Genomic DNA, 14,770 nt, shown 5'->3' with positions numbered 1-14,770 from the left:
CTGAAACTATCTTTACGATATATCTCACATTACTTTTGAAATTGAAAACGGTGAGACGAGGGCTAAATTCTTCTTTAAAAACAAGTTCATCTAGCTATTTTACATAACACATTAGTTTCTTAACAACTTTGTAAGAACAGTTTATTCGTAATTTTACAAAAAGTCACTTTTGCAGCTGCTTACCATAGGAATTACGTGTTAAAACTATCCACTTTCAAGATAAATATTCCAATTTCGGTATGACTAGGCTCTCTAAAAATTGAATCATACGTTTCAAAATGAGTCAAAATTTCAAAAAGAAAAAAAAAGAAACTCTAAGAAAGTCGATCTACGTCTCAAATATCTTAAATAGTACCAAGTTTAAAAAGATTCTCGCTTTTTTCAAACATATTACAAACACAATTATTTATGCAGAAAATGAAATTAATATCTTGGTGTTAAAATCATTCATCATTGTGATTCAATGCGATAAACATAAGTATATGTATATGTCCATCTTACTCCATCTTACCTCGAAAACTACATCCGTCGAATGACGATGAATGATTAGTGTTTTAGCTAATTATTGTTAATAATAAAGTAAACTAAACATCGCTATATTATAGCAAGTTGTTTACTATTAAGCGTATAAAGTACTTAAAACTCTATGAACTACGCTAGTTTCCAGCTAATTGAACGTGAATCTTATAAGCAATCTGCATTTTCCATAACTAGGCAAAAAAACGGTAGATTTTTTTAGGTGTTACGGATATTTGTTGATGTCACGCGTCGTACATGAGTTTATATCGTGTATACATATTAATATTCTGTATGTAACCTGTTGTACCTTATTCTGAGACTAACGCAATCTTTTTCTGTATTATCCATCGATTTTGCTTCCACGAATCAAAGCATTCCTATCTTCGACTTTGCCCAACTTCGACAAAAGCATCCTATTAAAAACAAAGTAACTAAGAAAAAGAAAATATACAAAAAGAACGCATATTAATGTATTCTTTTTCTATATTTCTAATAAATTAAACAGACTTTGGAAATAAAAATGAGATCTACTATTACATTTATGCAATAAATTATCCTATCTTTTATGTAAAATAAATTCTAAAACGTTCTTTGCTTTTGTTTAAGTATATCGAAACTGTTTTAAACGATATAGTATGATTATGACAATTATAATACGATAAAATATAATGCAATTTGTTTTGTTCTTCTATGTTTTAAGTTTATGTTTCGAATTTATGTTTCAATAGCTTTCTGCTTGTCTTAGATAGCAGCTACCTTCGTTCTATACCTGTTGAGACGGCACATCACATTAATTACAAAACAAACAAATTCCTAATTCAAGCATTCTTTAAGACAAAAACAAAGAAGAGGTGTCAGCTGGTTAACAGATGGATTCCGTTTAACAACGCTTGATTTATTTCTTGGATACATACCGGCTAGAATACATCGGCGAACTCACTCGACCGTCTAACCACGAAATACAATCCATAGAAAATATGTAGGCTAGCAAAATGATCGGAATATTGAAAAATCTGTGGGTCGTGAAGTCAATCGGTGAAGAAATTTGAGAAGAAAACGGGCACGGTCCACGCAGAAGATCGAAAGTAAACTCGTTGATCTGTATGTCGTCGTCTCGGGTCTCGTGTATTTCGAGCGAAGACGATCGCTTACCTCAGCTGCGGTAGCAGCTGACAAACCTTCTGCCGTGGCAGCTTCGTCGTGAATATCCAACGGTGAATATTTTCTGGTGGACAGGTGTTTGCAATCTGCTCGCACGACAGCCGGCACAGAGTTCGTGACGATTCCTTGAGAATCGAATCGAATCGAATCATTTTATATCTGAAAAAAGTACGATTTGTCAATTAACTTTATGTGTATTTTGTGTTTTATAAAAGAAATAAAACGCTCCAGAATCGATACCATCGATCGATAAAAATCGATAAATGTTAACATAGAACATAAATAATTAATTGACAAACTGTTAGGCAGAATTGATAATGTCGAAGAAGAAGGGAAGAAAGGAGCCCATAAGAGAAACACGATCTGCGAATGATCTAGTTCAGTATTTCCGAGTGTTACACCCATACATAAATACTAATGCCTCGCCTTCATTCACCGTATTATACATGTAGTCCCATTATATCGTATTACATCAGTTACACATTATTCGAGCTGTTCGAAGAGCTGCTTCGTCTCGTCTCGAGATATCGCCAGTTGAAACAGACATTCTGATTGGGGATGTACTTTTATACCTCTATTCGTTGACAAATTTTGTCCCTCAAAATACCAAAAAATAAAGAAATAAAATAAAGGAATATAAAATGTATATTGGTACAACACATAATTCAAAGATGTAAAAGGTTGTACAAATTATATCGAATAAAATAAGTTGCAAATCCTTTTCACTCAAATTTAATTTAAAGCTTTTTAAAATATATGTAATATATAACATGTGTTTAATATATTATAAAGTAAAAGTGTTTATATCGTGACTAATTTAGATATTAAAAGGGCAGCCATCTCTCTCCTTCTCTCTAGTAAAACTGTTCACAATGTTATATAATTGCATGAATATGATGAGAACAAATACTTACCTATCTATAAATGCATTGGTTTTGCTCGCATCGTAAGAAGATAAGTACGAACGAGAACTCCATCTATCGGAGAACGAATGAAACATGATCTGTCTGAAGAGAACGAGTTAAACAAACCGGAAACGAGAACACGAATTTGGTCCATTTTCCACCTACATGATACTATAAACGATACATAAATTAACATTTTGATCCGAGGAGCGGTGTGGTCGTTTTAATTCATAATCAGGACCCCAGGCTAATTACAGGCGAACACGGACCACTACTGTGGCATGTAGTATCGAATAATTAATGAACTCTACTTGTGTTACAAGTATATTTCGAGAAGCATGAGCAAATGACTAAAATATTTCTTACCGATACTACTTTAAATTTGGATAATGATTTAACCTATATCTTTTAATATTTTTTTATCGGAAGATTCTTTTTACAAAAAAAAAGAAAAAAAAATAGAAAGAAACACAAAGAGCAATGTATGATATTTAACCATGAAAGTATAGTTCATAGATTTGTAATTTGCTTTATATTTTTAGTTTTGATTTGGTTTGTATATACCATTTTTTTTTTTATATAGTTTGCCAGACGCCACCTATTTGTGCATTGAATAAGGTTGCATGCTTTCTCTTCTCTTCTTCCAGTTCCCAATGTCCCAAAATCCTACTAATGTCATAGAGTAAAAGCATATTACGTGATACGCATGCGCAAAAATAAGTGAAAGTAGTAGAGTTACGTGAAACATAAAACTTTAATCAACACGATTCTGAAGTATAACTAATAGCATTTGTGATTACACTTTGTATAATTATTTGTGATATCTATTAGGTATCAAGAAACGAATAAATGGAAGGGACAGAAGAAAAGTTTCCTGCTCAGTGGGCACTTGACCTTCTTGAACCTACAGCTTTGGATCGATCCAATCATATTTTTAAATATTATATAGTACCATTTACTACGATTTCGTTTCCTCTTGGAGTAGTACTTAAAAATTTGATTGGAAAAACACCCGCAACAGCCAGTAGGTTGATAAAGTAAATTACTTTTAACGTAATTAACCTCGTAATAACTATAATTCATTGTTAGTTTATTTCGGAGAGATACTAAATAAGTTACCATATTTATTATGTATACTATTTTCATTTGTTCTGATGACAAAAATAAGGTACTAGAAACACGTTTTAACGAAATGCATTTTAGTCTCCAGCTATGTGATTTCCCTTTTACACACTAAAGCAAATTGCTATTACAATATATAATGCTTAACTTTCGAGTTAAGTAATTGTAATGTAACCTATTTATATATGATCGTGAATTCATTATTTTTACTACATACGTACTAATTTTTAATATACCACAGTAATGAATTAATTTTGTTATCATTTCATAGGAAAAATCTAATTTCTTTTCTTTGTATCCCACATATAATATTAATGCAGCTGTCATATTATTATCAATCATATTATTAAGTGTATTCAATTCATAGATAAGCCATACATAGTATTGGCATCCATAATTGGTTTTCTTACCGGTTGTGGTTTTCATTGGGCAGCTGATTTAAGATTTGCAAGAAGGGACGCGATAATGAGAGATTATATAATGCGTCATCCAGAACGTTTTCCTGAACCAGGTATAAAGCATTATAAATATCTCCTTTTTCTTTCTTTTTTTTTTTTTTTTTTTTAGGAAATCTTTATTTCTAAAGATTATCATTGATAGAAATGTATTTTTAATATTTTAGATATTAAAAAATATAGTGATATTCTCAACAAGTGGTATCCAAGGCGTTAAAAGATCGTACTTTAGTCACAGAGCAGGTGTTCTTTATTAATAACGAATAAACAATAAAATACATGACTTATCGCATACTATATTCACCTTTATTTTCTTATACCTTTGCTTCTATTTTTAGACGTATAAGATTTAGTACATAAAGCGTTACAGCTTAAATGTTTGCTCCAAAACTATGAAAAGTAATGAACAAACTTTTCCTACAGTCTTTATGATTCTCCAGAACCTTTTAAATGATAATGGATGAAAGACAAATAAATATCTTTACTAATCCCTTAGAAACTGTTGAAAAGACGTCCACAGCTTTTTGTGTCGAATGAAAATGATTGTCAAAACAAGTTCAATATCTGATAAAGTATTCCTTAAAGCTAACTACAGTAAAAAAAGATGAAATGCACACATGTATTACATGCAGTATGTATAATAGAAACAAACATGTGAAAACAGAAATAAGTTACATATTGTGTAAAAATTTAATTAAAATTGATAAAATGGCTTTGTAGTTTGGAAACATTTTAATTTGTAGTTCTGATAAAAGTATATTTTATTGTATAAGTACATTTTGTTATTATTAATATTTTTAAATTTTTTGAGAACTTATATTGTTTATTTGCCATTTCCTCTTTAATATATTTTTCATTTTTATATACGTATATTGTATATTGCCTTGAACTGCTTCCAAGTAAAAAAAATTTACATTTATTATAAATGTTATTTATATAAACAACAACAAATGAGAATTAATTAAATTCTTTCTAATTATCATTCTAGATTTTGAACATTTCTATTTCTTTTCAGGATTATAATTATCATTGTACAGTCCAGTTCCTTTTGAATCTCCCAACCAGGGATATTTATTAGGACATTCCCTGCATGTTTCTAAATACCTATAAATATATTTGTTATTATTTTAAGTTTCAAAGTATTAGATACATCTTGATTATATGTACACGTTATTTATCTATTTAGCTATATGGACATTTACCTTGTTGTAGTGAAATTTGATTCTGTAGGTTTGAAATCTAAAGCACATTTATTTGGATTGTTACACGGTGGTCCAGGAAGATTTTCTTTCTTTTTACATGACCATCCTTCAAAATTATTCAGAGATTTTATTGGTTTTGGATCAGTTATCCATGTAAGTGCTTGAGTAGCTGTTACAAAGTATACATCGGATCTGTAAATATAATTATTTTAATAATTTATAAAAATATTCTAATACGAAATATAAACAATTACACGATGTATAGGCTATTTTCTGCTTACAGCGTTACCGCCCAATCAAGGAACTTTGACAGTCCACGTTCAAGTTCCTTTATTTGGAACCAGTTAGTATGAAATGGCATCATGTATGGTGCTCTATTTTGTTCGTAATAACGATTAAAATCTTCTTGCAACCACTCAAAAACTTCTTCAGGATCATGATTGTGAAGCACACATTGATCCAAATATGGACAATGTCCTCCTTCATAGCTTTCAACATAATGTGCATTCAGTGGTAACTCCCATACTCCTAAAAATAAGTAAGATATCTTTCCTTCTTTCACAGCTCGTGCTTTGTATCATACGTGATAACATACATAAAGTTACTTTATTACCTTGAAATGATTTAGTAGGACATGTGCCTGCTTTACATTCATGTGGAATCTTATAATCGAGAGTATATGGCCAAATTGGTACTTTTAATGGAGAAATTCCGATACTGCTATCATATATGTATCCAAAATCTTCCAATACTTTGTACTGAGTATTTCGACCTGGTTTTAAATATGGAGCTCTCATGCCTACAATTTCACTTATTGAAATATTACTAAAATGCTTAAGTATCTCTCGCATTCCTATCATTTCTCCAACCCATTCTTCATATCCTTTATCTTCTAATCCCTTTTGTAGTCTAAACAAATTATATCATACATACATATGAGTATTAATTCACTTTTCAAATTCTTTTAGGAAAAAATAAGGAAAAATTGGATCGTATAAGAATGGTCTTTAAAGTGAGAAGATTAGAAGCACTCACGATATAGTCTCAGTAGCAATTTCATGTCCATCGTGTGCTAAACTTTGTACCATATTGTAATTACAATATTCATGAGAGATAAAGAATGTTCCTTTCAAAGGACAGTTGTTTGGATTTAATCGATTAGTGGCAAATATTTTTTGATAATGATCAAAGTTATTGTGATTAATTGCTCCATCGAATGTCATTATTATCATTTGTGGTGTCTGAAATTTAGGGAAACTATGTGATAGGTATTGTTGAAAGTAATTTTAATAAATAGTAACAAATAAAGAGTATATACTTCTTCTGGGTGAAGACCACCAGGAATTATCGTACCATCTCTTGAACAAAAACAATAAGGTAACTGACAGTTTGCGGGATCACACTTCTCTGCTAAGTCAATTGGTGGTTCGGTGACGGGCGGTGGGGCTGGTATTAACAATAAGTTTTCGTTACTATGAAACTAATGAGAAATAATTTAATTTACGGCTATTAAAAATAAAATACTCACTTGTGGCAATAGGTCCGCAACGTGCTTCATTTTTAAAAGTACAAAATTTACTAATATCATCGAAATGTAGCCCCGACGGACACCTGTTTAGATACGGATAGCCGTCGACGCACTATCGAAATTACACATAAACATGAAATTTCTTTGTATCGCACTTTACAATTAAAAGACATGTGTATCGTTGTATTATTAAATTTCAGCGTGTTTACCTGATAAAATCTTCTGCATGTAGCTGGATCTGCAAAATTACCATTGCCTTGACCTTCGGGGCATTTGAATTCTTCGTCTTTTCTCTCTTCCTCCTTTTTAGCAGTTTTCTGCCCATAAACTACAAAACAAACAGGTATTCTTAAATATTTGTAAAAATAATTAATGGTCTCAGAAATATACGTGTAAATGTTAAAATGATAAATCGGAGAAAAGAAAAACAGACGGAATGATATTTTCAAGAAAATGAAAATGAAAATAATAGACATATGCGTTATACGTATTGTGTTACGTGGGCCAGTGGCAAGATCAATGTCTAACATTGACTTCTACACGTTGGTAACAGTATTTTGCAAATCTTAAAATTCCCAGAGCGATAATCATCTTGTACGCAGTAAAATACATATGTATTTATTTATTTCCTATAAAAAAAATTCTTGATAATTATTCACATGTACTGCCACCTGACCGATTTCGATGATTTTTTAATATGTTGTAGAAATCAATATCTTGAACAACTTTTTCCCTTGCATATTATTGCTGGACTCTTTTAATTTTCGAGATATTCCCATAAGCTCTCGGTATCACTACAACGAATTTTGCTCATAGTTGCACGTTCGTGACAGCGTACGCTTTAAAATATTGGTTGTTAGCCGTTCGACAGCGAGCGGACCGAATAAAATAACGCCTAACCCAAACTTATAAATTACAAACAAAAGGAAAAAACGTTGTTCAAAATATTGATTTTTGCAATATATTAAAAAATCGTCGAAATAAATGAAGTGACATTACTTGTAAGTAATTACCAAATTCTTTATTACGTCTCCTACGCATACGTCTCTAATGCATTCTCCACACTAATAGAAAAAGTTAATTACAACAAATTTTGTTATTTGAATAAATATAACTTCAAGGCTGCCATCAAAATTCTTTCCCTATTCTATTATATTCTGTTAGATAATCACTCTACAAGTGTGTTTAAGAAAGTCTCTTACAAAATGTTTATACTATAGAATGCCGTTGAGTCGAGATTTTTGATACTTTGTCATTTACCACCACAACGTACTTTAGACGATCATGTACAATAATAATCGTGCTAAGAATCCGTAATTACCGGAATGTTTTTTTTATTCCAAGCGTCAAATGAAGAAGGATATACATTTAACGTAATTTTACTATCTTTAAAACAAAATGTTTCCGAAAGTAATCACACGTGAATTAGAATAAGATTCAAAAAGTAGCCAAACGGATTTAAAGTGAAAGAAAAAGTAGAGATGCGGCCATAATCAAACCAACAAACTAGAAAATTACGTATGGTTTGGTTGGGCATTTAATTCGACGGAGGAAGATTCGGATTTGACCACGTTGAGATCCTGTACAGATGGACTGTCAGGAGAAAGTAGTGTTTCAGGAAGATACTCCACTACGATCTTATGATGGGTGTAAAACTGAAATAAGCGTTGTTTCGTTTACGATATAAAGAATTTTGAAAACAATTTCATAGTAGTAAATTTCGATCATACAATACATGAGATCATACTACCAATGAAGTTTCGTTTGAAACATTTTTTTTTGTTTTTATTAAACTATCAGTACCAGCTTAAATATTGTGGCGACTAATTCGTGCCGCGGCATGTAGATTGTTAGATGTATCAATTACCGTCTCAACAAACCATATACGCGTTACCTTTCAAGTACAGTAAGAATTAAACTGAAATCTTTTTTCACAAACTTTGTCCATATGAATTAAACACGTAAAAGAATTATTGATCGGCAAGGTTGCTCGTTATAGGAGCGAATCTCGCATATGCATGGATGCCAAAAAAGATCGGTTTAGCAGCAAAGTGGAAAGTGAAGGTACTGCTCTGGCAATGACGTTGTGGTAAATCGTTCAGGTGCAACATTTCCATCGGCCGTGGTGCACGCATACACAGCCGCAAACGTACGGTACACCATATACGTAAACGTCGAAACTTATGTAAACAGCAGTGAAACCACCGACCGGGAACCTAATTTAACGGCTCTTCTCTCGTGTTGGCATGCCGGCTGGTTCTTTGCTTCCTCTGACTCTTTGCCATTTTATCTGTGTCAACTTTATTTACGACACGCACCGTGACAATGCAAGGAACTTTCAACGTTCCATGGAAATCTTGCTTATCGTGGAGAACGCAATTTACATGGTGGATGCGCGTTTCACGAATTCTTGAGAGAAAACTCTTTTGAATTTATTCGGGGGCAAATTCAATATTAACTAGAAACATTTATCATCTTTAATACGTATGGGTCGTAGAATTTTAGTAAATTTTTCAGGTATGAATAAAATATCGATGCATTTAACATGATGATATATCAATATGTATACGGTATCCCACGACTTCCTGACGAAACTTTGTATTGTAGTTTATGCCATATGCGTATTAACAAATTCGAGAAAATTCTGAGAAGCCAGCGGAATTTTCATTAGAATATAATCTATCTATCGATAACCGGTTTTTGGATGTACAGTTAGTGTATATCTTCATATGTAATTTTATTCGATCTATTGATCTTAAGCATCGCATTAGAAGTATAATTTATTAATAACAAGATATCGTCTCACGCAATAGGTCAAGGAACATCCTTGAATTCGATTAACAGGAGAATTGGTTGATGAACGTCAGTCTATAACGACAAATCGCGATGCATTTATTTTCCTAATTATTGCTATTTTACATAACGATTGTTGTCAAATAATTATCAAGAAAAGAGAAAGAGAATTGCAATCTTCATTCAGTAAGCTGATTCACCGAAGAATCGCAAACTATCAAAAGAATGTTCTGAGAAGGTCGTTCTTTCATTGTATCTACCTTTCTAACAAATTTAAGCCGCTATACTAATTGCTTGAATTATTCTTCTACATACAAAATATTTAATAAAATTAGAGACGGACAAGATAATAAAAGTCTCGAATTATTGCCATATTTTTTTATTACAGATCAAATTAAAGGATACACGTAGATAATCCAAATTTTAATTCGTTCGATATTTTTCATTTACCAAATGAAAAACAGAGAAACATAAAAATCAAAGTTTTAATATAATCTCAATGTCCGATAAAAGTAGAATTCCTTTTCATTCTTTTTTTACCTATACTATCTCCACTTCTTTCATAAAAAGTCGATCGCAATTCAAAAAGATCAATCCAATCTTTACTACGAGTCGTAAATGACAAATCTCAAAATCTTTATAAAATCCCTCGCTACGATGAAAGATCACGGTAGGAAGAGCCGAAGGTTTTATATCGCCCAACGGGTTTGATCTCCCGTCCGATCTCTCTTCGAAACAAGCAGCTGTGTCTTCCTACCTGTGGCAACGATGAACACGACGACACAGAACAGCAATCGACTCCTTTTTGACGTCATCCTTCACGAAAATCGTTTTCCCAATTCTTGTTACAGTTTGATTAAATTTACACAACACTTACGTCCGAAGGTAAATGTTTAAAGGTAATCTTTAAATCGTGGGTTCGTGTTGCACGAACATACTTGTTATCGATAAACCACTGGAAGAAAGAAATGTCACGGTACTGTTAGCCAAGGTTTACCAGCAATGGTGTCTGCCATGGACTACGGGAGTCGGGAACCGAACGGTAGGAACCGATCTTAGCTCATTGGCTGACCACTTTCTACCACCGCACCGTCTCCATCGTCCGAGAAATCTTCGCTTTTATTCGCACTAAAGCACTGATAGTGGTTTCGAGTAAAGTCTGCTGAAAGTCTGGATTCTTGACGATTTTTAGATACTTTTCGGATAATTTCGAACTGGATAACCAGCCATCTTTCTAATATTTTAATTCAGTTAATTCGAACGGGACATGATTGTCATTTCTTCGTGTTCAAAAACGAAACAAAGATATAAAGACCATTATACATTAAGAATAATAACCGTTGGATTTTAATGTACAAAAATACATACCTATATACACAAAAAAGTATTTTTCTCGTACTATTTCGTCAACTAAAACTATCTAATATTGAAAATCTATTAAATATTTATAAGGTATACAAGAATACATTTTTTTTTTTTTTTTTTTTATTATCGTAAGTACATGTGTACGCGTATTATGAAAAAAATATGATTATATTCAAAACTCAACCTTGGTCATTCGTGGCCCCTTCTTCTGTTTTCCTTTCGTAGCCGATTTCTTTTTCTTTATCTTCCCGTTGTCTCCTTCTTGAGCCTCAGTAGGCTGCCAATAAGGATTGGAATATCCCTGTTCGCGTTTTATAACGTTTAATTCTTGAGATGCTAAATGAATTTTAACAGCGGTTTCCGAATCTAACAAATATTTAGTACGATACGTAAAATTTAAGGACCAATTTATGATCGGATTCCATTTTTGTTGCGCTTTAAGTATACGGTGAATAAAATGAGGAAAATGAAGAAGAATATCTCCAAAGAATGCCGTATTTTCTAAGACAGTAGATATTGCTAAAACAAAAAAAAAAAAAACAAAAAAAGGTATATAATGTTTCTAATCATGTTAAAACTTATTTTCCTATAAAAAGAAGATTATATTAATAACAAAACAATTACCAGTTTGTATAGTAACATTTTGTGGCAAGAATCTATTATCTGGATTGAAATCTTCATTTGTTATTAATGCTTTATTTATCTCGATCGCATCAATCATCTTTTCACCAATGACTAAAATCATCTTATACAAACGTTCGTAGTTACCTATTTTCTGAAGACGTTTAATGGCTTTAGCATGTTCCTTGCGCTGACGTTCAAATGATTTTTTGACTAATGATATTTCAGTTAAGATGATTCAATCGATATAATAATAAATAAAGATCTATTATTATCTATAGCATAGTATCTCTACATAGTTTTCTATGTAATACATATTATAATAAACGACATATTGTACGTAGAATCGAAAGGATACAACTGCAATTATAAAAATGTCACAAATATGATATAATAAATGTCCAAATAAAGGCTAATTATATTTTGAGCGGATACATAATTCTTCGTAGATCTTGATTTGAGATGCATCGCTATTTTGCGGCTTCCCGCTGATTTGGTGATCAACACCGAAGGAAGTATACTGCGCATGCGCGGTACATGTCAACACTGACACGATTGCGACATAAAAGAGAATGCGTGGCATTTTGTCGAGCGAAAACTGCTTGATATATAAAATAATATATCGATAAAATACCTATGTATCAAGGTAAGGAATAGTTGTCAAATGTCCATGATCCTTGTGCTTTTCTAGAAAGAACTATACAATCTTAAACAAAATTCAATCGGCAATGTGAAGCCGTAAGTTTACAAACGCGACATTGCAATAATGCTGCCATCTATTCAATTTCGTACATCAAATGTATCAATATTAGTGCCGACTTTTTCGCAAATGATTAAAAGATTTACATTTGTATTATACTTACGTGAGGAATTTAAATTACGATGCATACGTGCCTTTTTAGATTTTCTTGTTAACCCTATCCATGAGAAGTGCTAAATCGTGTTAGGGGATCTTTCTGTACGTACAACAGGGCAACATTTAAGTCATTAAGAAAACATTAGATAAGGAAGATTGAATTCACGTTACATGTATATGGCATGATGATTTGATATGATATGAAGATACTTCCATTTAAAATCTCAATAATATATTTAATGATTTCATAATTTCGGGTCTAATGTCGACAACAAATATGGCAGCGACAGATGATACAAAACTTGATGTAAGTATTTATGTTGGAAATGTAATGTTAAAGATGTCATTTTATTTTTCATTAGGTGCATTAATTTTTTGTGATGGTAGTTTATATAATTAAAATTTTTCAGTAGAAGTATTGATAATAATATGTAAACATTTCAATGACAAATATAATATAATAATATTAATATCAAATTTTAATTTGTAGTTTAAAGTTACAATGGAATATGCCGACCCTCAGAATATCGAAGGTGAGCTGACAGTAGGAGGCAAACAAAAATCAAATCTCGGAGAACCTGAATTTAATACTTTGGATGAACCAATCAGGGATACAATTGTAAGCTTGTAGAATGTTTTGCATACACGCACGCACACACACACGCACGCACACACACACGTACATATAATATATATATATATATATATAAGAAAATTATATTCTATTACATTGTATTGTATTTATTATATTATATTACATTGTAGCTCAGGGATGTCAGAGCAGTGGGCAGGAAATTTTATCATGTTTTATATCCCAAGGAGAAGAAATGCCTATTAAAGGAATGTACGTTACTAGAAGAATCTTAATATTATAAATCATGAATTATATATAGTAGTGTCTTATTTTTAATTTTTAATTCTAGGGGATCTTTGGGGACCACTAGTATTATGTACATTCATGGCAATGTAAGTTTAATATTTCTTATAATATTTCGCATACTGCTGTTCTAATTATGATTATAAGCCGTAGTACATTTATGACCAATTGTTGTTGTTTTAGGATATTACAAGGTTCTTCTGATACAGCAAATAATTTTAATGATGGGGGACCAGAGTTTGCAGAGGTTTTTGTAATCGTATGGATTGGATCTATGGTTGTTACATTGAACTCCAAATTATTAGGTGGTAACATGTAAGTAATTATACTGCATAGAGAAATTTAGTATTTGTTGTAATACTAACGATTATGATAGTATACTGCATGACTTTTATGTGCGTGAATTTGTAGATCATTAAGAGACTTGTAATTCTTTATTATAAAACATGGCTATTTTGTTTTAAAAAATTTGTTTTATAAATATAAAATGTTATAATAGAAGAATGAATGACATATGAAGTATGCATTTTATTTGCTAAAAGATATTTTAATATATTTGTTATAGATCTTTTTTCCAAAGCATTTGTGTCTTAGGATATTGCTTGTTGCCAACTGCCATTTCTCTAATTTTATGTAGAATCATATTAATGGCAGAACAGACTACTTTCTTATTTAGTCTAAGATTCGTAATTACCATGATTGGATTCATGTGGGCAACATATGGTTAGTATAATTTTATAGAGTTTCATATTGATGGACACTTGCATATTAAATTCTTACATTGATACATTCTTGTAAATACGATTTGTATATATTTTAGCATCCATGGCATTTCTTGGCGACAGTCAACCAATAGGAAAGAAAGCTTTAGCTGTGTATCCAATATTTTTATTCTATTTTGTAATTTCCTGGTTGGTTATATCTCATACTACATAAAATAGATCGTAAGATGATGATGATGATAAGAAGACTGTACATTGTCCTATATTTGTGCACAAGAGAAGACAGAATTAAAAAATCGAGCAAATCTAGCTTACAGTGTACTTTGAAATTCGCTAAATTTAAGCATATGTCACGTGTCAAGAGTTGTAGATAAAACTTATTACTGTAGATGCGTATGTTATTTATTATTATACAGTTTAGAGAATCGGAACTTTGTATGTCAATTATAATTATACGTACGTATATAACATTAATGTAAGCATAAAATAATGAATAATACTTAAGTAAATTATTCGCAGATTGTTATATATTTATACATAAACTCGATAAACAAAAATAGGCAACAAGATGCAAAAAAAAAAGATGTTTACTTTATTCCTTTGAAACTCAAAATTATCGTTCAGTGTCTATAATGTACAGTTTG

General features: G+C 31.5%; 4 protein-coding genes and 1 long non-coding RNA gene across 9 annotated transcripts; 2 read left to right on the top strand and 3 right to left on the bottom strand.

Annotated features, from left to right (window-relative positions):
* Positions 1–1,393: 1,393 nt before the first annotated feature.
* On the bottom strand, positions 1,394–2,688 carry LOC126915187 (uncharacterized). The gene is made up of 2 exons (XR_007710064.1): positions 2,595–2,688; positions 1,394–1,839 (listed from the first exon to the last, which is right to left on the bottom strand). It is a non-coding gene; the product is annotated as an uncharacterized LOC126915187 (long non-coding RNA).
* Positions 2,689–2,709: 21 nt separating this feature from the next.
* LOC126915156 (NADH dehydrogenase [ubiquinone] 1 subunit C2) lies at positions 2,710–6,677 on the top strand. 5 transcript variants are annotated; one of them, XM_050719599.1, is made up of 4 exons: positions 2,710–2,864; positions 3,417–3,609; positions 4,075–4,218; positions 6,333–6,677. In XM_050719599.1, exons 2-4 carry the CDS (start codon positions 3,435–3,437, stop codon positions 6,404–6,406), a joined length of 393 nt encoding a protein of 130 aa, XP_050575556.1. In that variant the 5' UTR covers positions 2,710–2,864; positions 3,417–3,434; the 3' UTR covers positions 6,407–6,677. The 5 variants fall into 5 exon arrangements, with proteins under 5 accessions (XP_050575556.1, XP_050575555.1, XP_050575554.1 ...); XM_050719598.1 differs by having other exon boundaries at positions 2,712–2,868; XM_050719602.1 differs by lacking the exons at positions 2,710–2,864; positions 6,333–6,677 and adding exons at positions 4,330–4,405; positions 4,501–4,881 and having other exon boundaries at positions 3,243–3,609.
* Positions 4,357–10,886, bottom strand: LOC126915106 (chitin deacetylase 1). The gene is made up of 9 exons (XM_050719512.1): positions 10,443–10,886; positions 7,102–7,220; positions 6,893–7,004; positions 6,683–6,810; positions 6,400–6,605; positions 5,978–6,273; positions 5,646–5,892; positions 5,365–5,556; positions 4,357–5,266 (listed from the first exon to the last, which is right to left on the bottom strand). Exons 1-9 carry the CDS (start codon positions 10,498–10,500, stop codon positions 5,164–5,166), a joined length of 1,461 nt encoding a protein of 486 aa, XP_050575469.1. The 5' UTR covers positions 10,501–10,886; the 3' UTR covers positions 4,357–5,163.
* Positions 10,887–11,002: 116 nt separating this feature from the next.
* On the bottom strand, positions 11,003–12,254 carry LOC126915142 (coiled-coil domain-containing protein 134-like). The gene is made up of 3 exons (XM_050719576.1): positions 12,107–12,254; positions 11,675–11,884; positions 11,003–11,569 (listed from the first exon to the last, which is right to left on the bottom strand). The coding sequence occupies exons 1-3, from the start codon at positions 12,252–12,254 to the stop codon at positions 11,223–11,225; spliced, it is 705 nt and encodes a 234-aa protein (XP_050575533.1). The 3' UTR covers positions 11,003–11,222.
* Positions 12,255–12,685: 431 nt separating this feature from the next.
* On the top strand, positions 12,686–14,640 carry LOC126915143 (protein YIPF6). The gene is made up of 7 exons (XM_050719577.1): positions 12,686–12,834; positions 13,018–13,146; positions 13,293–13,371; positions 13,451–13,493; positions 13,588–13,719; positions 13,970–14,127; positions 14,225–14,640. The coding sequence occupies exons 1-7, from the start codon at positions 12,790–12,792 to the stop codon at positions 14,338–14,340; spliced, it is 702 nt and encodes a 233-aa protein (XP_050575534.1). The 5' UTR covers positions 12,686–12,789; the 3' UTR covers positions 14,341–14,640.
* The last annotated feature ends 130 nt before the right edge of the window (positions 14,641–14,770 follow it).

The sequence above is a fragment of the Bombus affinis genome, chromosome 4, assembly GCF_024516045.1.
Source record: "Bombus affinis isolate iyBomAffi1 chromosome 4, iyBomAffi1.2, whole genome shotgun sequence".
Lineage (NCBI taxonomy): Eukaryota > Metazoa > Arthropoda > Insecta > Hymenoptera > Apidae > Bombus > Bombus affinis.
Note: the sequence above shows the minus strand (reverse complement) of the source record. Positions and strands in the feature narration are given on the sequence as shown.

Coding starts and splice junctions, on each gene's coding strand:
- LOC126915143 (XM_050719577.1), top strand. CDS start 12,790: ATGTCGACAACAAATATGGCAGCGACAGATGATACAAAACTTGAT. Junction 13,147..13,292: donor AACCAATCAGGGATACAATT/GTAAGCTTGTAG, acceptor ATTACATTGTAG/CTCAGGGATGTCAGAGCAGT. Junction 13,372..13,450: donor GAAATGCCTATTAAAGGAAT/GTACGTTACTAG, acceptor TTTTAATTCTAG/GGGATCTTTGGGGACCACTA.
- LOC126915106 (XM_050719512.1), bottom strand. CDS start 10,500: ATGACGTCAAAAAGGAGTCGATTGCTGTTCTGTGTCGTCGTGTTCATC. Junction 6,606..6,682: donor GTGGTCTTCACCCAGAAGAA/GTATATACTCTT, acceptor CCTAAATTTCAG/ACACCACAAATGATAATAAT. Junction 5,557..5,645: donor CTTGATTGGGCGGTAACGCT/GTAAGCAGAAAA, acceptor TTATATTTACAG/ATCCGATGTATACTTTGTAA.
- LOC126915156 (XM_050719599.1), top strand. CDS start 3,435: ATGGAAGGGACAGAAGAAAAGTTTCCTGCTCAGTGGGCACTTGACCTT. Junction 3,610..4,074: donor AAAAACACCCGCAACAGCCA/GTAGGTTGATAA, acceptor TTCAATTCATAG/ATAAGCCATACATAGTATTG. Junction 4,219..6,332: donor AGAACGTTTTCCTGAACCAG/GTATAAAGCATT, acceptor AAATTCTTTTAG/GAAAAAATAAGGAAAAATTG.
- LOC126915142 (XM_050719576.1), bottom strand. CDS start 12,254: ATGCCACGCATTCTCTTTTATGTCGCAATCGTGTCAGTGTTGACATGT. Junction 11,885..12,106: donor CAAGATCTACGAAGAATTAT/GTATCCGCTCAA, acceptor AAATATCATTAG/TCAAAAAATCATTTGAACGT. Junction 11,570..11,674: donor AAATGTTACTATACAAACTG/GTAATTGTTTTG, acceptor TTTTTGTTTTAG/CAATATCTACTGTCTTAGAA.